This window comes from Eurosta solidaginis, chromosome 3, assembly GCF_040869045.1.
Source record: "Eurosta solidaginis isolate ZX-2024a chromosome 3, ASM4086904v1, whole genome shotgun sequence".
Taxonomy (NCBI): domain Eukaryota; kingdom Metazoa; phylum Arthropoda; class Insecta; order Diptera; family Tephritidae; genus Eurosta; species Eurosta solidaginis.
The window spans coordinates 69,370,207-69,393,134 of NC_090321.1; the positions used below are offsets into that span (position 1 = coordinate 69,370,207).

Sequence of the window (22,928 nt, forward strand, 5' to 3'; positions counted from 1 at the left end):
TAGCCCAAAACATGGATCCGGATACACCTAGAATGTGTTTTTATATTATGGGTATCAAATTGAAGCTGTTGATGTGTGCTATAATACAGAGTAAGTTTTACACCGCTGAGTAATAATGGTCTCGAGATATAGGCTAAAACATGGACGCGGATACCCCTAGAATGTGTGTGTATTATGGATATCAAATGAAAGCTGTTGCTGAGATCTCTAAAGTTCATTGTGATATTCGATTTAGTCGCATCAACCTGGAAAAACTGATAAATATGCATGCGGGGCCGAAATAAAGACAAGAATTAATAATACCCACATACCTATTTACATACGTCATATTCGATTTGCCTGAAATTTTTTATATAAATTTGCCTATATTAATATTTACGATGCTTTTTTCCGGGAAGTATACCAGAGACGGACTGGGACTGGGTTAGGACTAGGACTGGGACTGAGACTGAGACTCGGAATGGGATTGGAACAAAATACATACCACCCTCTGCGAATGGCAATAAGAGATGAAGAAGAAGGAGAAAAACTTGAGAGAAGAGAAAGGAGAGAAGGAGACTGAGAAAGAGATAGAATGAGGCGAAGATGGGGGTGAAGCGAAAAGACGGAGGGAGGAGTGAATAAAAAGATTAGGAAAAAGTGTACAGGGGTAGGGCAGAGTTAGACGGAAAAAGCTTACTAAAATGTATGCAGACAACGTATGCCGGGTCTGCTAGTATTATATATATACTTCTAATTATAATTCACCTGATGTTTACCTTTAGACGGATGCCCCACTATTTTTTTTTTTTTTATTATATATATTTTTTTCATTGTGGGTTTTTTTTCAGCTTTATCATTTTGGCGTTGGAATTTTGAATTGTGTCCCTGAATAACTGCTATCAAGAGTTCGTTATTAGTACAGTAATATAACAGAATCTTTTATCATACAACACATAATTATTACAAGTCAAGTGAATCATATTCATTTATAAATATACATATAATTAAATTAACAAATTTTAAACAGAATAAATAGCTTAAGTATAAAAAGCATAGAAAAAGGAAGGTAAGAAGTCAGTAGAGGATAGATTGCATTATGCTGACAGTTCAAAAAAAAAACTATAAAGAACACGTCTATAGTTGTTATGGTTTAAAGAGTTTCTCACAGTAGACGGAATTGAAGTCCAGAGACGTATGGTGTTGACGAAGAACAGCCTAGTCGATGCCACATAATTACAACTAGGTAGATTCAGAGTACATGACCAACACTGAAAGAAATGGTGCTAGTAAAATCAACAAATCGGTTCTGTTGTTCTTGAAAAAAAAAACACCAAAATAAGAAAACCACCAAATCGAAAAAACACACAAAAAGGGAAAACAACAAAAAACTAGTTTTTCAGTTGTCAATACAAAACTAAAATCCCTTTTTTGAATTTACTTTGCAAAAAATTATGAAATACCGGGGCACCTATTTATCGGGTACAATTTTGCAACTTCTCCTTCAAGCGAAATGCAAAATTGCGCCCTCTTGTTGCAAAAGTTTTGTTTGAACGAACAGGATTTTTCCAAAGTTAGTAACATTTTGTTCAAGTTTTTACGAATTTTCACTCACGCGAACGAATCTAATAAGATAATAAAAAGCATAGTGAAGTGTGAAAAATAAAAATCTATATATGTAAACGGAAAGGCTAAAATGTGTGTTAGTTAGTCGCCGGTGTTTGAAGAGATGCGTCGGTCGATTTTGTTCCAACGTGGACCCGGGTACCTATAGAATGTGTTTATAGAATATGGATAACAAATGAAAGCTGTTGATGGGTTCTTTAGTACAGAGTAATATATTATACCGCTGGGTGACTAGGGTCTCGAGATATAGGCCAAAACGTGGACCCGGATACCCCTAGAATGTGTGGGTAATATGGATATCAAATGAAAGCTGTTGCTGAGAGCTCTAAAGTAATTTTCATTGTGATATTCGATTTAGTCGCATCAACCTAGCAAAACTGATAAATATGCATGCGAAGCCGAAATAGAGACATGAATTAATAATACCCACATACCTACTTACATATGTCCTATTCGATTTGCCTGAAATTTGGTATATAAATTTGACGGACTGGGACTGTGATTAGGACTAGGACTGGGACTGAGACTCGGAGTGGGACTGGGACTGGAACAAAAGAGATAGACTGACAGATAGATAGAATGAGACGAAGATGGAGATAGATGAAGCGAAAAAGACGGAGGGAGGAGTGAATAAGAGGATTAGGAAAAATTGAAGGGGGCGAGGGCAGAGTTAGACGGAAAAAACTTTTTAAAATGTATGCAGATAGGCCAAATTTAGGGCAGAACGTCTGCCTGGTCTGCTAATAATTTATAAAATAAAAAGGACGTGTGGCATTCGGGGACTGCCGCGGTAAAGCTATTTCATATTATCAACTTATGCAATTATAATATTTATGCAACATTTTGTTTTCTTTGATATTAATTCAAGTTTTGTCTTTGATATTAATTCAAGTTAACCTTTTTAAGCGTGGTGACCGATAAGAAAACACATTTTTTACTTTTATTGAATAAATGAGAATTTAATATTTAACTTTCACTTTAACTTTAACTTTCACCTTAACTTTAACATTCACTTTAACTTTAACTTTATTTTTAACTTTAACTTTAACTTTCACCTTAACTTTAAGATTCACTTTAACTTTAACTTTATTTTTAACTTTAACTTTAACTTTCACTTTAACATTCACTTTAACTTTAACTTTATTTTTAACTTTAACTTTAACATTCACTTTAACTTTAACTTTAACTTTCACCTTAACTTTAACATTCACTTTAACTTTATTTTTAACTTTAACTTTAACTTTCACTTTAACATTCACTTTAACTTTAACTTTATTTTTAACTTTAACTTTAACATTCACTTTAACTTTAACTGTAACTTTAACTTTAAATTTAACTTTAACTTTAACCTTAACTTTAACTTTAACTTTAACCTTAACTTTAACTTTAACTTTAACTTTAACTTTATCTTTAACTTTGACTTTGACTTTAACTTTAACTTGCATTTTAACTTTAACTTGAACTTTATTTTTAACTTTAACTTTAACTTTCTCTTTAACTTTAACATTCACTTTAACATTCACTTTAACTTTAACTTTCGCTTTAACTTTAACATTCACTTTAACTTTAACTTTTACTTTAACTTTAACTTTAACTTTAACTTTAGCTTTAACCTTAACTTTAACTTTCACTTTCACTTTATTTTTAACTTTAACTTTCGCTTTAACTTTAACATTCACTTTAACTTTATGATCCGGGGGGTGGGCGTGAGCACCTGCTAACAAGCCAACCTAATATAAACGCACGCAAGTCATTTTCTGTCAAAAATGTCTCATGCACATACAACTTGTATGAGAGCAACTCAAATTGAATTTGCTGCGTGAAAACCTAACTCGATTTCCAATTTTTGTTCTGCGTGACATTTAGATTTGACGTTTGCACACATGCTTTACATTGTAGCAACGCAAAAAACGCCGGTTGTTTGCGTGCGCTAAAAAAACGCAGTGCGGTTTTATTAGGTTGGCTTGTAAGCGACCATATATGTATACGATAAGCGATACCACAATGGCTACTTCGTGAAAATCAACGACAGCTTTTTAGTTTGATTTCGATGGTCGTACGGTGAGGAAGTGTCGCACGCGCGCCTAAAACAGAGTACCAAAGAGTGCGTGTGACACTTGTTCACTGTTCAAGCATTGAAATCAAATTAAATAAATAATTGATTTTGCTTTCGTGCTCGCTATGCGTTCGTGTTCACTAACACATTCTCAATTTGGTAACCTGCCCACCGCTGATTATGATAGAGACCCAATACTATGTATTTGGCCTGTTGCTAACACCGAACCTTTACGAACCTTTTCGAATCTTTTCGAGCCTTTTCGGATCTTTTTTGACAAATATCCGTTACGGTTTTTTTTGATTTAGTCGCCAAGCCCGCGATAAAATCTATGCAATAGCTTAATATAAAATTTGGTGAAAGTGCGTTTAATAAAACAAAATAATAAAGTGTATAATGTTTAATGTGTGCCAGCATATTTGATGTACGCCCAATTGAAGTTCGGTTATTAAGTGCGTACATATGTATGTATATGTAGCAAGCATGCGTATTTATGTATTCACATATTAACGTATGTATGTATATGGCAACATATGTAGGTACTTTCGTACAAAGCTGTCGCAACAACATTTTTTGTTTATTTGACTACTAAAACGCTCAATTACGAATCAACGATCTGTGCGCAGTTGATTCAACATCTTGTTGTGATGGATAAAAATTGGCATAAATTTCGGTTGAATTGACCCGTATTTCGCTTGATTTTACCAGTCTTTTTCTTTCAGTGTAGTGGACCTATTAAACGCAAGTTCGTCATACAAGTATGGGGGAGACTTCGTTAAGATTAGTCTGAATAAAAATATGCAACTCCTTGCCGTTTGATACTCAGTTAGGTTGTAACCTAATAGACGAGATCTCCATGCAGATACATGGTCAAATTTGTGCAAGCCATACACATACCGAGTGACGTGGTTGAAAGCAACCACCATTTCATGGGCAGAGCTCGATTCTAATGCATTGTATACCAACTCTGAGTATGTTATGATTGGCATAATGAGCTGTATGGCTAGCTTTCTCCTAATTTGAAGGGCGCGGACTGCCTCAGATTACGCAAATTGCCATAAACCTTACCCATCACGGCGTTAATATGGTCGCTGCCATTAAGACTGGAGTTAATCACTATACCAAGATTCTTTACTTTATTGACGGTCTTCACGTTAGAGTTACCAATAATTATTGCAGGTATTTGGAGGCTCGATACGTTTTTCTTAGCAATAGGTAACATATATCTGTGCTTTTTTGCAATAACCGCTTAAGTCTTATATTTTAGTTTGCCGCAAATTGATATTTAAGGTTAAATGCATATTTGAAAAAATTTAAAACAGGTACTCAATCGAAACTTCGTGAATCAGATGGCTTAAAGTAAGGTTAATAAAGGACACCAACTCTTTTTTAAAACGTATGTGTATTGCAAGGAATTTTTACACTTAAATAACTTAGTGGGTTATAGCAAATTTTAAAATATGTACACTTATATCTTACATCGACTTAAGCCTTTATTGCAGATTTTGATTTAAATATCAGCCTTACTTATATCGACACAGGTGTTTATTGCAAACTGTAAACGTATATACCTAATGACTTAACTCAAATTCGGGGTCATTGCACTCATATCTATCTTTATATTTAATATAGTGAGCTAAGTTTCATTAAAACTCTTTCATTAAGCAATGGAATTTTTTTAAGTAAATTGTATTTGAACCTCTAAATATAATATTTAAAACTTTGAACCGCTCAATTTCATTAAGATTAGTTTTATAGTAAATTTTAGCGAAATTTCTTTTTTTTATATCGTAACCATTTACCATTTTTTGAAAGAAATCTTTCGCTACCTTGATTTCTAAGTCGCTAATTATTATTTGATTTTAGTAAATGTAAAAAATGTATAAAAATTAACTCTATCCATTTCTATAACAATAAAAACGTTTTTTGTACCTGCACACCCAACAAAATTATACCAATCATGGGGATGAAGTATTGTAGCATTTGTGATTTTCTTCTTTCTAAATAATAAGTAATATAAATAGTATTGGGAATGTGATTTGCTGATGTGAACATTGCGGACACAAATGAGCGCAATTATCACTGTGAAACACAACATGGTTCACTCCCTGAAGGTTCTTAAGATGTTCGAATAAACAAAAAGCGATCTGATTTTCACAGATCCCTGGTATTCATTCCTTTAGATCTTGTTGTGTAATCGTTGACTGTTAAATTAAAAGTCCACAATTGCTTTTATAAAAACTTAGGAGTTGTTGGAAAGTAGTTGGTAAACATTGATGTAGGTCGAAAGTAAAACTTCTTATGCCAGTAGTTCCTTTATCTACCCATTACGAGTTAGAAGCCAACTCCGCTGTTTCTTGGTGCACTGACCGCTCATTCTGCAATTATTGAACTAGATCTTGATTGTTGTCTTAATTAACAACAACTATTTTTGCCTCCAAATCATCACATATTTTACAAGTATCTAGTTTAGTTTTCTTTGCTAAAAATAAACGTACCTAGTTAGAAATGAATATAATAAGTTCTGCACATTTAAAACCTTGCTATATGAAAACAAGCTCACTGCTTGGGATGGATATTTGTCACAAAATAATGCATACATTTTCTAAAGCGTTAACTCGGCGTGAAGATATTTGCAGCTTAGGCCACTCTTTAGAGGGCATGTTCCATCCAGCTGCGGAGCCCGTCTATCAAGAAAACTTGAATTGGACTTTGGATTTTTTTTTCACAACGCTTTTTAAAAACTTTTTGACATACTTAAATATTTTTTCCACCTTCATTCACATTATACACACGTGACCATACCACGTTGACGGGGCTTTTAGCTTGGTAATATAATTTAGCCAATTTCTCGCCATCAGTATTTATAAGGGTTCCAATTAACAAAACTCGTTCATTGTGAGAACCAAGTGCGCAAAAGCTATCAAATACTTTTTTGTGGAGAGAAGGTGATATTTTAATCTTATATTTTCTGCAGCATTCGTAATTTATACGGTGGATAACTCATTCTGCTTCTACCACTATTCCGTTTAATTTGGAGTGTTAGAGCGAGAAGGAACCTTCTTCAGTGCTTGAAATAGTTTAATCGATTTCTTGGTGATGCACTTCTCACTCAATGATACTAATTTGATTATTTTCATGGTTATCAATTTCAGATTCAAAGTCACTAACTAACGATCATCATTATCAAACGCAAGCACTTCGAATTCGCCGAATGCACTTTCTGTTGATTTGTGTATTGAAAAATACACAACTGTTTAGATCTCTTCTGAAATTTAAGGATCTCGACAAATTAAAAACAGTTAACACTGCACTTTTCACTCAAATGGAACACTTTTAAATGTAATTTTCTGATGCGTTCATACTTAGTGCGTAACTTTTACATTAAAGAAATCATAAGCAGGTGAAGTACGTCAACTTCAACTAACGCAGTTAAAGCTCCTAACCTTATTTTAAATACCCTCTCTCCGCTATGAAAAAAGTGTAACGTTTCTCAAACGCACACATACATGTTTACATTCTGCCCAAACAAAAACCAATTTGCCTAATCGATAAGTATTTTGCTACAAATTAAAGATTTCATTTTCGAATACCGACAATTTTAAAGCTACGCTACATATTATGCAAATTGTCATCGTAGCTCGAGAACAGCCTTTGGCGGACGAGTAAAGTGACTTTCTTGCGATCGGAAGGTTGTAAGATCAAATCCAGGGAAATAAAAGGTTTTTTTTTATTGATTTCTATATTTTTTAACGAAACATCTGTTATGAAAGTTTGTGATAAGTACATTGGATGTGTGCTATTTGATTGTACTAAAAAAACTTAAGTAGACTTAAGACCTCAAATGTATTGCACAATGGGTGCAATAACCGCTTATCTCGATACAGGTCCGTTATTCGCGACATAACAAATTTACAATAAAAACCTAATTCTATTTATCGCTCCACTTTCTAAGTTTTCCATTTTGCAATAATCGCTTACTACGACTTAAGCCATTAATACTTTATACTAAAATGTGCCGCTTTATTAAGAAAATATGTTTGCAATAACCGCTTATCTCGAGATAGACGTATTATGCAACACAAATAAATGGTTACAATTCTTCTTAAGAATACATAAGCTACTTATGCAAATGTAAATTAGTACAATTTCGAGTTCGGCGATTATGCACTTGCTAATAATTTCTCTATTAGTTTACCTAAAAAGATACTGGTTGGACACAAATATGTAGCTTTAGTTCGCGAACACCATACCACTAATAACTTAAATTCTTCTTAAGTCGACTTAAGCGGTTATTGCATGAGGCCACAGATATGATTTTGAAACATTGAGACATAGGCCATTGTCATTTACCCAACATAATATGGACGACAAATCACTATTTACTCGACAACATAAGTCACATATATCAGTAAACTCACTAGACCAATACAACTGAATATCGTCAGCGTACGCATGTTTACACACATTAAACACATCGTTTACAGAGAGGCTAAATAGCAAAGGACCAAGTATAGACCCTTGGGAACAGCAGCTGTTAATTCCTTTGGCTGCTATACATCAGTACCGTTGCTCACGAATTGCGGCCGGCCGAATAGGTAACTTTTTATCAAGTTGTGAGCGTTATTACCGAATCTAAAGTATCGTTGCAACTTGTAACATAACAATGAGTGGTTAACAGAGTCGAATGCCTTGGAAAAGTCGAGTTAGTATAGAAGCGTTAGTTGGCCTTTGTCAAAGGGCACACGTATGTCATCCAAAATTTTTATTAGGGCATTTGAGCAGCTATGTCCAGCTGTGAATCCAGACTGATACGGAGATAATAAGTTATATTTAAGCACGTGTGTGCCAATTAGTTCCGCTAGTAAACTTCCGAATGCTTTAGACAAAACTGGTAAAATGCTTATAGGTCTAAAGTCTCCCGGAGAGCTTGCCTTCCTATTTCTACCTTGGCCACTTTCCATACATCCGGGAAGCATGAGGTTGTAATGGAGTGATTGATGATATGAGTTATTGTCCCTATTATAAACGGAAGAATAATTTTGAAAAATTTTATAGGGATTTCATCCACTCCTATAGCATTGGTTTTAATTTTGAGGATGCACCTTATGACATCAACTTCTGTCACCACAGAGAACACAAGCCTCTCACCCGAATTACATGCAGGTACACAATACAGGGAATTCACAGGACTTAAACTACACATAGGACCACTAAGAAAGGCATTATTAAGGACGTCTGAATTCAAGGTACATTCGGAAATGGCCTTACCACACACACACAAACTTTTTAAATTTCGCCACAAGACACTAGGTGGAAGATCTGAACCCAAACGTGACGAGTAGAACTTGCGCTTTTCCGTTTTAGTAATCTTTGTGGCTGCATAAAAGTTTCAGTCTGATTCCCGCCTTTTCTTTTTCCAAATGGTATAGGCCTTATTCCTCGTTTTAATTGCATCTATCACTTTCCTATTAAACCAGGGGCATGTTAAGGACTTAACCTCTCGAGTGCGTATGGGGACATGATTCTCAAGTGCATCAGTTATTTTATTGTTAAGAAACCCCAGCTTCTCATTTGCGGTTGGAAGACGCCAATATCACAACAATCAACACTAGACAAATGGGAGAAAAGAGCATTTTGGGGAAGTGAGCGGTATTCTCTGTAACTATATGTAGTTCCTATGCTAGGTTGGTCAAATTTAAGGTCAGGTGAACAAAATATCAGCTGGTCAAATTTGATTGACGATTACTTGCATACATATTTGCAAAAATTTGAATTGTATTCTATTATCAATATCGCCAGCAAATACTAAGATATATATACATATCAATAAGCTGAACTATGATAATTCAAGCCAACAAATGTCGTTGATAAGATATAAGTCCAACTAAGAACAGAGAATATTTGTAGGTTTTATGTACTTTGCTTAGTTTTGCTTTGCTGGTGGGCTTTTCTAATCTCGAAATCTAATCTTTGTTAAGTACCGGAAATCTAGTAAAATTTTGGACAATGGGCGTGGCACCGCCCACTTTTTAAAGAAGATAATTTGAAAGTTTTGCAAGCCGTAATTTGGCAGTCGTTGAAGATATCATGATGAAATTTGGCAAGAGCGTTACTCCTATTCCTATACGTGTACTAAATAAAAATTAGCAAAATCGGGTGACGAACACGCCCACTTTTTTAAAAAAAAATTGTAAATGTCAAATTATAACAAAAAATTTAATATCTTTACAGTATATAAGTAAATTATGTCAACATTCAACTCCAGTAATGATATTGTGCAATAAAATACAAAAATTAAAGAAAATTTCAATATGGGCGTGGCTCCGCACTTTTTCATTTAATTTGTCTAGAATACTTTTAATGCCATAATTCGAACAAAAATTAACCAATCCTTGTGAAATTTGGTAGGGGCATAGATTCTATGACGATAACTGTTTTCTGTGAAACTGGGCGAAATCTGTTGAAGTCACGCCCAGTTTTTATACACAGTCGACCGTCTGTCCTTCCGCTCGGCCCTTGACACAATAACTTGAGCAAAAATCGATATATCTTTACTAAACTTAGTTCACGTACTTATATGAACTCACTTTATCTTAGTCTAAAAATCCGACTATGACCACGCCCACTTTTTCGATATCGAAAATTACGAAAAATGAAAAAATGCCATAATTCTATACCAAATACGAAAAAAGTTGTAATTGCATTGGTTTATTGACGCAAAATATAACTTTAGAAAAAACTTTGTAAAATGGGCGTGACACCTACCATATTAAGTAGAAGAAAATGAAAAAGTTCTGCAGGGCGAAATCAAAAGCCCTTGGAATCATGGCAGGAATACTGTTCGTGGTATTACATATATAAATAAATTAGCGGTACCCGATAGATTATGTTCTGGGTCACCACTTTGGTCCACATTTTGGTCGATATCTCGAAAAGACCTTCACATATACAACTAAGGGCCACTCCCTTTTAAAACCCTCATTAATACCTTTCATTTGATACCCATATCGTACAAACACATTTTAGAGTCTCCCCTGGTCCACCTTTACGGCGATATCTCGAAAAGGCGTCCACCTATAGAACTAAGGCCCACTCCTTTTTAAAATACTCTTTAATACCTTCCATTTGATACCCATGTCATACAAACACATTCCAGGGTTACCCTAGGTTCATTTTCCTACATGGTGATTTTCCCTTATTTTGTCTCCAAAGCTCTCAGCTGAGTATGTAATGTTCGGTTACACCCAAACTTAGCCTTCGTTACTTGTTTTTGTTATACTTAAAATCTTCAAAAAAATTATTTTTTTGGCGTTTTTTTTTAATTGTATAAACTATTCGAATTATTCCATTCGATCCGAATATTTGAATAGTTCGAGTTATGTGAATAGTTCGAATTTCGAACTTCCTTGCTATGGAGCCTTGCGGTAAACTTGTTATAAAGACTTACAACGTGGGGTAGCGGGAAGACTGTGGCATACGCTGATGACCTGATGACCTTACAGAGTAAAGTTCCCTCGAACGTTTGCAACCTTATACAGATAGCATTTCGAGAGGTTTCCCTATGGGCCGCACGATGCGGGCTCAGCGTCAATTCCGATAAAGTTCAGCTTTTCTTATATACCAGCCAAACTCCTAGGCGTTGTTCTGGACAACAAGCTGAACTGCAAGAACGTCATTCAACGTCAAAAGAAAGTATACATTTTATTATATACATGTAAAAGAGCCAAATATATGCAGATTGATCTTTAACGCGATTGTCCGACCCACACTGCTGTAATGGATAGTCGTATGGTGCTAGCTGTGAGCAAAGCGTCAAACCTAAATTTGTTTTGGTAAAGCTCACAGATCTAGTATGATCGACATATGTAATTGGTGCTCTAAGAACAACGCCTAGCGAAGCTCTTCATATTATTCTTGACAACCTAACATTGGATCTAGCTGGTTATCAAGTAGCGGCAACTTCAGTCCTGCGTTTAACAAATACATTGTTCTTTCTCCTGGCGCGGATCGCTGTGCGACAACAACAGTTGCAGAAAACAAATTAATGGTAGGCGTTCCGGTCAGATAGGTTCCTTGCTGTTGATCGCAGCATTTCCATATACACCGCCGGTTCTGGAAGCCGCATTTATGATTGGAACACACAATATCGGTAGCGAATTTTTTATTTTCAGCGTCATCCAGGCTGCTATCAAATCCCTTGGCTCTTACTCGTTTATTTATAAATTAATACTAAACTGTCGCCGATCTCTTCAAGATATGGCCCAGCAGAACCGTGTACACCTCACATGGGTCCCAGGACACAGTGACATCAAGCGAAACTGCATTGCAGACAAACTCGCTAGGCAGGATACGACCAGGTAGATTTTTCCTTACCACATGCAAGCTAATGCTGAAATAGCACATCCACCGTCAAACCAACGAAAGATGGCTACAAATGCATCGAAGGAAACGTGTCCAAAATAGGATCCTAAAAGATCCCGCCACGTTTAAAGCCTAAATAGGGATAAAATGCCCACACTTGTAGGAGTACTAATTGCGCACTGCTCTATAGGTAGGCATGCAGAAAGGAGTTGTAGAGAGGATGAAGAGGAGGAAACGCTGGTTCACCTCATCTGCAACTGCCCGTACCCATTATTGCACGTCATATTTTTCGCAATCCGAATCGATCACAAAGATCCGGCGTGATGAATGTGTGAACTTTTCGGTGAACCAACACAAATCGGAACCACACCTCTATGCAGAGAAGAATGTGAGCACAAGATAGCAAAAATGTTTCGCGACAAGAAGCTCCTAAAGCAACAGATATCAAATGTAAACTTCACTCGCCTCCACACTGAGAGCAATCCTAGAAAGAAAAGTGCAAGCAAGCAGTAGGAGGTTTTCAGTTAATAAAACTTGAGTTCTGAGGCTCTGAATAAAAGTACATATGTTGTAAGATTTGTAATTTTTTGTGTATGAAAAGTTCGGATTCTATTTCGCTTCTACTAAAAATCAAGAAAAAAAAAATTTGCCTTCGGTTAAGCTTTTCTACTCTGGAAAAACTTCGAATTCGATCAGGCACTATTACTATTAACCATAACATAGCACACGTAGTATATTACGTGAGCTCAATGAGCTTTTTCACAAATCTTCGCTGTACCTTCATATGTCAACTTCATGACTGCTATCTGAGCAGCATGCGCAGATTATGCTGTTGATAACCTTTTCGAATATACTCCTATACATATTAAGTAATAGGAAGCCGAAATTTTTTCTTAAGCTCATTGAGACGCAAATTGATATTTTAATAAGATTTATTACTTGTTCCACTGCGATAACCCAAACAAGAGCAAGGTTAAAGAGTGTCGGTGGCGCCTACGAAGACTCTAATCTTAATTTTCTAATAGGTAAACTAAAAATACTAATTAGGTATGAAATAATTGAGATATTTCTCTGGGTTCTAAGTACGTCATATTGCACAGAAAAAACGTAACAAAGAATGTAACGATTTTTTGGAGAATGTATGTCTGTGCAGCGTTGGATTAAACGTTTGTGTTCAGCTATTGTATCTCATTCTTCCTTTTATCTTTCGCGTCCCTCTCTATTCGTCTGCATATTTGAATTCACTTCATAATAATCACCACCATCTTTCCTACTCACTACTTATCATCATAAATGTATTTCGTCTTCTCACAATCTTCTAAGTGTACTTTTATATTTTCTTTTGTTTTCCGTGCTTACTCTTGTTCCCTTTTGCTGTTTTCATTTGGTTTACGTTCACTCACTGATTCTTTCTCTTATTATTGAATTCTGAGCTCCCGAGAAAACCGTGCAGTGAGCTGAAGCAAAATGCAGCGCTCCTTGGTACGAGGCAACCGCCGAGATTTCTGCACAATAGAAAAATGCAGAATCCGAGCTGCTTCTTTGGGCATTGCTGTGTACCACCCTTTCGCAGACTTTTCGATTGTGCTCCAAAAAGGTGAGCTTACTGCCTATCCTTCCCAATTATTACCAAGAGATGCGTATTTCTCTTTGTCTGTGGTTCCCAATTGTCATATTAATAATAGTGCGCATTCATCTCTTAGTGAGGATAACGATGATCTCCGCCTGTGTTGTCGCCGTGAGTAGTTTTCCGTCGATTTTATCTGCGCATAACCTGGTTTAGTTGAAGTTATGCTAGTTCTCGGTTTGCTGCTGTTATGATAGCAGCCGTAATTCGTTTAGTCACTTTCCAGATATTGTGACCTAACATTTAACCGCGAGTAATTTCATACATAAGTAGATACTGTAGTATCTCTTAGGCAGTCCCTCAAGATCTCAAGCAAATATTGCGATACCCTGAAAAAGCCGTATAACGTTAGGCAACCCATCTGGCTGAAATAAAAGTATGTATTCCTGCCGCATAGCTTGAAGAAAGAAGCTATCCGTCTTGCTTGCTTGGGCGCTATCGCTTAACCTATGACATCTATTGTGAAGTATCCTCCTCATTTTCTATGTCCTCTACGTGGCGCTACCTTGTATAATTATTTCTGCAGTGCCCGCATGCTCTATAAGGGTAAAGGGGTCTAATTTACCTCATAGCCAATATTTGTATGTAGCACGTTCGTCTATGATGGCGGCGTGGTTTTGTGAATTTTATTATTTAGCCTTTGCATAATAAATAACAACGGAAAAAATATTAAATATAGTCGACATGTCTTTTCTGCGCGCTATAAAAAATTCCAGTAAAGAATTTTGTTTGATATCAACTTTAGAGGCATTTGATATTAAATACTGTAACGAATTTTGGGAAATTCTTGATTATGTTACAGCTTCGGTTATCGTTCGAATCTCTGAACTGTCGAATAAACAACTCGTATATTCAATATAGCAAAATGTTCTTTATTTACTCTACTGTAGTAGTATTTCACAATTAGACTACTTCCGTACTTCATTTGCGGCGTGTTAAAATCAAATTGATTCAACATCACTTGAACTGCGCTGCTTTTATATTCTCAGTTCGCCTCGTTCCCTATTCTTCCCTTGGTCTAGGCTTTTCCCGAACAGCCGTCTCGAATAGTTGTATCTGCGGTGGAACAAGGAACAGATGACCTCCGGAAAACAGCTTCGGTTATAGTTCGAATCTCTGAACTGTCGAATAAACAACTCGAATATTCAATATAGCAAAATGTTCTTTATTTACTCTACTATAGTGGTATTTCACAATTAGACTATTCGCGTACGTCATTTGCAGCGTATTTTTCAAACTGATTCAACATCACTTGGACTGCGCTGCTTTTATACTCTCAGTCTGCCTCGTTCACCTATTCTTCCCATGGTCTAGGCTTTTCTCGAACGGCCGTCTCGAATAGTTGTATATGTGGCGGAACCAGGAACAAGTGACCTCCGGAAAACAGCTGATTGGTAATTTTTCAATACGATTTGGCACTTCAACTTCCAGCGCAGTACGATTTTGACATTAGTTCATCGTTTTACACAAACAAAATACAAGGAATTTTTATTTGTGTTTGTATATATGTCACCATTCTGCCACCTTATATTGTTCCGTCATGGTTGTATCTCTTCGTTGGCTATTTATCTAGAAACATTTATATGTGTGAGTAATCTCATCTTCTGTCTTAGACATGATGCGCGACTGTTTCTCTTTCCTCTTAGGTGCTATATATATGTAAAATATTCTCTTCGCTCTTTGCTTTGCTGTTTACGTGTATGTGTGGCTGCGTGCTTTTCTGTTGTTGTGCATTTACTTACCAGCAGCATAGTGATGTTTGGTAATGTGATGTGAAGTTATGGAGACTACTGTATCCCATATAGTAGAACTCGGTGAGAGTTCTCTGCTTAGATAAATGATTTTGGCTGAAACTCTATTTGCTGGGAGCATAAACAATTTGCTCGTTTTTCCCAGGGAATTAACTCCAGTCTTGTCTGAACGTCTTTGTTTCCCAGTTACTTATGGCTTCCCTATTGTGTGCTGCTATATCACCCTGTTTGGCCATAGATACCAACTTCCATTTTTCCGTCATCCAACCATCCGTCATCGAGACCTCTGAATCAGAGTCAGTATATGGATTCCCTGTTTCCCAAAGAGTTCCATCCACAATTGACACCTCAAATTTACGTGAGATTTTGATAGCACATGCCAGTGCATCACGTAGTTGCAATATGGGATTTCCTATGACCTTTCTTATAATCTTCTTATGCCCTGTCATGTTTCCGACCTTTATCTCAGAAATATTTTAAAGTCTTAGTGCAGCAAGTGTTGGTTCTAATATGAATAGTTTTTTTCTCCGGTTAAAATGCACTATGACCGTTTTGGTTAGGAATGATAGTCAATGTATATCTCACAACCTTTCTATGATGCGCAGGGGTGTCTTCTGCATACTTTTCTCTGTCAAATCCATTGGATTTCAATAACTGAAGGGTCTACAAGACCGGAGAGAGTACATCCCCTTGAGGGCATCCCCTAGTGGCCACAATTAACTCAGTTACCCCTTTCAGCTCCAAACAAATTTTTCTGCTCTTAAGCATGGCTTATCTCCTTGCCAATTATAAATTTTTCGATAGCTTGATGTTTTCTGTTGTCAAAAGTTCCTGAAATGTTAAGAAAAGCGCAGAGGACTATATTTTTATAGTCCAAAGCATTTTAAATTTTTTCCGCGAGGCTCTGACCAAAAATCGATTCCTAGACAGAGGGATTTTGTTTGGGCTAACCTCCCTAATGTGCTGATTAAAAATTTACTCCATGTCCTTTAGGAGAAGTAAACTGAGGCTGATTGGTGGATGAGCAGTTGCTCGGGTTTCCCTGGCTTTGGTATAAATACTACCGTAACCTCTGTGCACCTGTTTGAAATGTAGCCGAGCAGGAGAGATGCATTATATAACATGGATAAGACTGGAGCTATATAGTTTATTCCCCGCTGTAACAGACAAGGATAAACCTCATCAGGTCCTGGTAAATTGAATGGGCTGAAAGTAGACAAAGCCCACTGCAGTCGCTTGACAGTGGTCAGCTTTGGTGCTAGGTTTTTTTCTCCACCACTAATGGTCGGCAATCCGCCTATTATATGTGTGCGTTAATAGCTATACAGTGAGAAAGTTATGAGTTTTGAGTAAGAGCTTCCATATCTCCTCCGGCTTCTTAATGTAGCTCCTGTCTGTCATTTTCAAAGTGTCAATTACATTTCTGTGGTCTCTAGAGAGAGCTTTGCGGAGTTGCACAGCTGTTGGTCCAGGTAGACCTTTTCTTAGTTATTACGTAGAACCTCAAAGGAGTTGAAATTTTATTGAAAAAAAAAACTTCAAAAATCAAAGGGTTTTGTGCGTGCCAAATGGTAGTCCATAGTAGTAGCCTATGTACAATTGCGCAAGTACTTTTTATACTCAGCTGAGCAGGGTTCAGAGAGTATATTAATTTTCTTCGCATGACGGTACCCCGTAACGGCATAAACTAATCGAGATAGATATATACTTCTATATACCAAATTAATCTGGGCGTCCGTCCGTCTGTCTGTAAACACGATAACTTGAGTAAATTTTGAGGTATCTTAATGAAATTTGGTATGTAAAGGAACTTCGTACCAAATTTCATTAAGATACCTCATAATTTACTCAAGTTATTGTGTTTACGGACAGACTCACTCAGATCGCTTTTTAAAATGAACGAAATCGGACTATAACCACGCCCACGTTTTCAATATCGAAAAACCGAAAAAGTGCGATAATTCATTACCAAAGACGGATAAAACGATGAAACTTGGTAGGGGGGTTGACCTTGTGGCGCAGAATAGAAAATTTTTAAAATTGTGGACATGGGCGTGGCACCTCCCACTTTTGAAAGAAGGTAATTTAAAAGTTTTGCAAGCTGTAATTTGGCAGCTGAGTATGTAATGTTCAGTTACATCCAAACTTAGCCTTCCTTACTTGTTTAGACAGTGTTTAAAACAAACTATGATGATGCCAGATCAGCACTTTTCTATGTAATTGGTTATGAACAAATATCGCAGAAAAGTTAACAGTTTCTCAAATACTTAAGTCTCGAAATAAACGAGGGAGATGCTGAGACTCCACTTGAGAATAACGGATTTATGAAACCTTAGGAATGAATTTTCTTACAATTATTGGGATGTTCAAATAATGATATCAAAGTCTTAGTTAAAACTAGTAAAAGGCAAATATTTGCACGCATCGTAAATACCTAAGTCAACATTTTTGTATGGCGACAATTACTTGTGTGACTATTTGTGTTATCGTGGCATTGAAGCTTGTTGCTCGTTTATAATGTTATAGCAAAAGTAAACAAATTTGTAAATTCATAAAGAAATAAAATTTTATTTTAAACAAACATACCTACTACCTACTCAGACCTTACATATATGTATATGTACATATAATACACAAAACTTTATCTGAGTAGCTTGAGTCAGTTATACGGGTTTGAAAAGTGACAGTGCAAACCCATTGTAAGCTATTTTTATTCATAGTTTTGCTCTATTATTTATTCTTTTTTATGTTCTTTATATTGGTATTTATGTAGATATATATTTGTCAGTACAATAATATTATCTTGTATGTACATACATATACAAATTAATATTTGTATAAAGTAGTTGTATCCGCTTTTGTCTGGTATACTGTAGTAACTTGGATGCCTGTCAACTTTCTTCACTTCCTTTTCACAGCCATATGAACCAATTTCAAATAGTTCTCCATCTACACAGCGTGACTTTAAATTCGCACGACAGGGTGACTCGCGTCCAAATTCGCCAACATCATCATCTCAGGGGCCAGGCGATAGTGAACGTGGACAATATCCGTAAGTATCGCTTTTTTTTATAATATTTGTTGTCAGCAACTACTGAATCCAAATCAGCATTATCTATATACAAACAAGCAAATTGAAATTTTCGTACCCCCCTTACGGCCTAACTATAATTTTAAAGTATAAACAATTGTATCGGTAGGTTAAGGAGCAGTGCAGGCCATTACACTTACACCACGGACGTGTGTTTGCTGTAGTTGTGTTGAGAAAACCAGCGGGCGTCATGCAAACGAACGCAGATTTTATCTCGCGTAGAATGAAATGAAGAGTGTGTACATAGCCGCTTTGTATAGCGCGAGAGTCAGCAAATATTACTAAATGTGTAATTTTCTTTGCTGATATTCAAAGTGTTTACAAAAAAACGAAAATATTTTCAAGTAGAATTATTTATTCGTTTCGTTAGTTGCCACAATTTTGTGTACTAAAATGTTAGTTAAAATAAAATAAAGTAAAATAAAATAAAATAAATTAAATAAAATAAAATTAAACTAAATAAAATAAAATAAAATAAAGTAAAATTAAATAATTTATAATAAATAAAATAAAATAAAATAAAGGAAAGGACTGAAAACGGAAGAAAAGGAAAGGAAAGCAAACGAAAGGAAGATGAAAAAGGAAAAGGAAAGAAAAAGAGATGAAAGGAAAGGAAAAGAAAGAAAACAAAGGTGTAGCGCCGTCTGTAGTCGTTGAATTTCAACCAATAAAACCAAATATGCCTACGTTTGTAAGAATTCCCTTCTCAGTCGCCCCTATATACTTTCATAAATCGGTTTTCTTTTCTGCAAAATAACAGATCGTAAAAATAATCAAATAAATAAAAATTAATCATAAGTACAAGTAATCAATAACAATCAAATAATTCAAAATTAGCCATAAGTTCAAATCAATAATCAAACAACCAAAACTGATTAAAATTATGCAAATAATAAAGAACACTAAAATAATCAACTTACGGTAAAGTATCAAATAATCAATAATATTTAAATTATTAAAAACAGGCAATCAGTTGAAAAGAGTCGTTACTAAAATTGACCCAACAACTAAACTAAATAAAATAAATAGAATATGGCAATCTTATTAAAAAAAACCTAACTCGAGTTAAAACAAAGTTGATTCGTTGACTTATTCACATGAATCCGATAGAGGTCGCCGAACTTATTTATTGATAGCCCCAGCGGTAAATTGACGCTACAAAACATTTTAAGTCACATTGACAACATGCTCATTGGTTTTTTTGGTTATAGGTCAATTTATCGCCATTATCTTGCTTAAAAAATTGCCATAGAAATAACCAAATAATTAGACTGTCAAAGAATTAAAAAGAATGCATCAAAACAAAATGAAATGATTTAAAGAAAAATCAAAAACTAAATATTAATTTAAAAAATTTGATTTTATTTAACAAATAATAAAATATGTAAAAGTAGCTAAATAAATAAAAAAATATTGCTATAATTGCCAACAAACAAATAGTTCCAATTCAAAATAATAAATCATGCAAAAATCAATCAAACAAATAAAAATAATGAATTAAAAAAATAAATATAAGGCGCGAAAACCTCCGAAGATAATTTAGGCCAAGTTTCTCTTCCAATTTGCGTTGTGCTCCTTTATATTTTTTCCTACAAATTGGCGGGACGGGACCTACTTGTTTTATGCCGACTCCAAACGGCATCTGCAAGGCAGATAAGCTTTCACTGCGAGCTTTTCATGGGAGAAATACACTCGGAGTGCTTGCCAAACACTGCGGAGGGGCGACCCCGCTTAGAAATATTTTCTTCTAATTGAAAAAGAAAAACTTGTTTCTGAAATTGTGATGTTGCTTTGCCCTGGGCGTGAACCCAGGATTTTCGGTGTTGTAGGCGCTACCATCACACCACGGCGCCCGCCGATCGAATAATTAAAAATTAGTAAATGATTAAAAAATCGAAGATTTTTAATAATCAAGTAATTAAAAAAGTTATTAAAAAATAATAGAATAATTCAAACTAGACTAATAATCCGAAATAGTTAAAAATATTCACACACTATTTTTAATAATAAGCAAATAATTAAAAATAATATTAATAAAATAATCACCAATAATTTAATTACTTAAGTCGTTAAAATAATCACTGAAAATAAATAATCAAATAATTTAATTTAAAGTCATGTACAAATCAATTAATCAAATAATAATTAAAAATTAAACAACAATCATAGAATTAAGAAATCAAAGATTATAAACAATACATTAATTAAAAATGAGCAAATTATAAAAAAATCGATGATTTTTAAGAATCAAATCATTAAAAATTATAGAATAATTAAAAATAATAAATAATTGGAACTAGTCAAATAAACCAAAATAATCCAATAGTTTAAAATAATCAAATACAAATTTTAATAATAAAAAATTTAAAATAAATAGTTGAAAATAATAAAAATGAAGTAATCAAAAATAAAAGAATTGACATTAAAAAGTAGTACTTTAAAAGAAGTCTTATGACTCTCAATAATCAAATCAAAATTAATAAAGCATTTAAAGAAATCAAATAATCATTTTCTTTTAAATAATTTTTGTTGACTCGCCTGTTTCGTTCTTAGATCACGAACAGTTTAAATACTTAAATCTTTAAAAATAATCAAATAGTTTCAAGTAATGAAAGGACTTAAAATAATCATGCAATAATAATATGTATCAAGTAGTAAAATATAATCAAATAGTTAAAACAATCTAAAATTTTAAAGCTATCAAAAAGCAAAATGTAATCAAACAACTAAAGATAATCCAGAACTAAGAAAAATCAATTACATAGCTAAAAATAATCACAACTAAATATGTTCAAAAAACTAACAATTTGCAAAATAGGCATTGAAATAATCAAATATTTTAAAATAATAAAATCTTAGAGAATAATCAATAGATTTAAGATGAAATAAATTACAATAATCAAATGTTTAAAAATAATCAAATTGCTGTTGAAGAATTCAAAGAATAAAATAAAAACAGTCAAATAATTAAAAACTGTCAAAAAGTTTACGCAATCGAAAATCATGCGATATGTTAAAGTATTAAAATAATCAAATAGTTCAAAATAATTGAATAATTAAAAATAGCCTAAAATTTTAAAATAATAAAATTATATTTTTATTAATAAACAGTACATAAATAATAAGAATAATCAAATGTTTAAAAATATTCAAGTTACTATCGAAGAACTAAAATAATTAAATAAAAACGGAAGTAAATAATCAAAGTTGAAAAGCGAAGAACTAAAAATTAAAACTAATAAAAAATAATGGAGTAATTAAAAATAACTAAATAATTGAATAGTTAAAAACAAGCGACGAAGTAAAAATAATCAAATATAATTTTTAATAATGAACAAAGCAAACAGTAAAAAATAATTTAGAAAATAAAAATAATTGAAGAATTCAAAATCAGAAATTAAAGTAAGCAGGGAAATAAAATCAATCAAGTACCAATATTCGAATTAAAAGCAATGAAACAATTAAATGAAAAAAATATTATTTAACCCTTTTTTGTTTTTTTTTTTTAATAATGTTTTTGTTTAGTTTCAAATTAATACGTTTTTAATTAGCGCATTATCTTAACAAAATCAAACAATCATTGAAAAAGAATGAAATAAATAAACAAACAATAAATAAAAAATTAAAATTAAAAACCAGCTATTAATAGTTTTAAATATAATTAGATGATATAGGTTTCGAATAACACTACGAAATGTTTTTGGTACATCTAAGCTCCGAATTACAAATGCTGAGATATTTCTGTACAAAAAATAATCCGTTCTTATAAATACTCTTTTATCTTTTGCAGTTGTTATATTTGCAAAGTGTTATGCGGCTCGAACAAAATGGAATGGCTATCCACTAGTGCCGAACATATGAACTCGCATGCAATGCATTTTCCCTGTTTACGCAGCAGCAATGGGCGTGATAATGCCAGTTTGAGTGGAAATATGGGAGGAGGGAACAGTAATTCGGGCGGTAATAACGCTGATACCAATAATCGTGTACTCGCTTGTAAGGACTGTGTAAATTATTTGGCGCGACAATGGGAAACAATGGATGCGGAACGTGTACCATTAGAGCATAGAAGGTAATTTAATCTTATTTTGTATATAATGCTTGAACTCTTAATTTTCTCCCATCTTCTCCTATTGATAGATATAGCATACCATCGCCTATGATAACTTCAAGCTCACCGAACGGTTCACGTCATGGTGGCCTAACTATAACAACACCACCGTCCACACCATCCGTGTCTTCAACACCTGCCAGTACATCGATTTATTGTTTCTTATGTGGTTTGCATTCGGATTTGACTTTGGCGAGAGTATTGTATGCGAGCAAAGAGGTAGGTTTTTAAGATATAGTGCTTACGGTTATTTTAAAAAACATCGAAAAACAAAGATTGTTGTGTGGCATTTTGCATTGTAAAACCCCATTTCATCCCGATTG

General features: G+C 34.3%; 1 protein-coding gene across 4 annotated transcripts in view; it reads left to right on the plus strand.

Annotated features, from left to right (window-relative positions):
• The window catches only part of px (plexus), a 180,785-nt gene that overhangs the window by 91,217 nt on the left and 66,640 nt on the right, over positions 1–22,928 (plus strand). For 3 of the 4 annotated variants that reach the window (XM_067772211.1, XM_067772210.1, XM_067772213.1), the window contains exons 5-7: positions 18,322–18,455; positions 22,285–22,566; positions 22,635–22,824. In XM_067772211.1, the coding sequence (XP_067628312.1) occupies positions 18,322–18,455; positions 22,285–22,566; positions 22,635–22,824 (606 nt within the window). The remainder of the gene's footprint in view (positions 1–18,321; positions 18,456–22,284; positions 22,567–22,634; positions 22,825–22,928) is intronic. The other variant, XM_067772212.1, reaches the window with a different exon arrangement.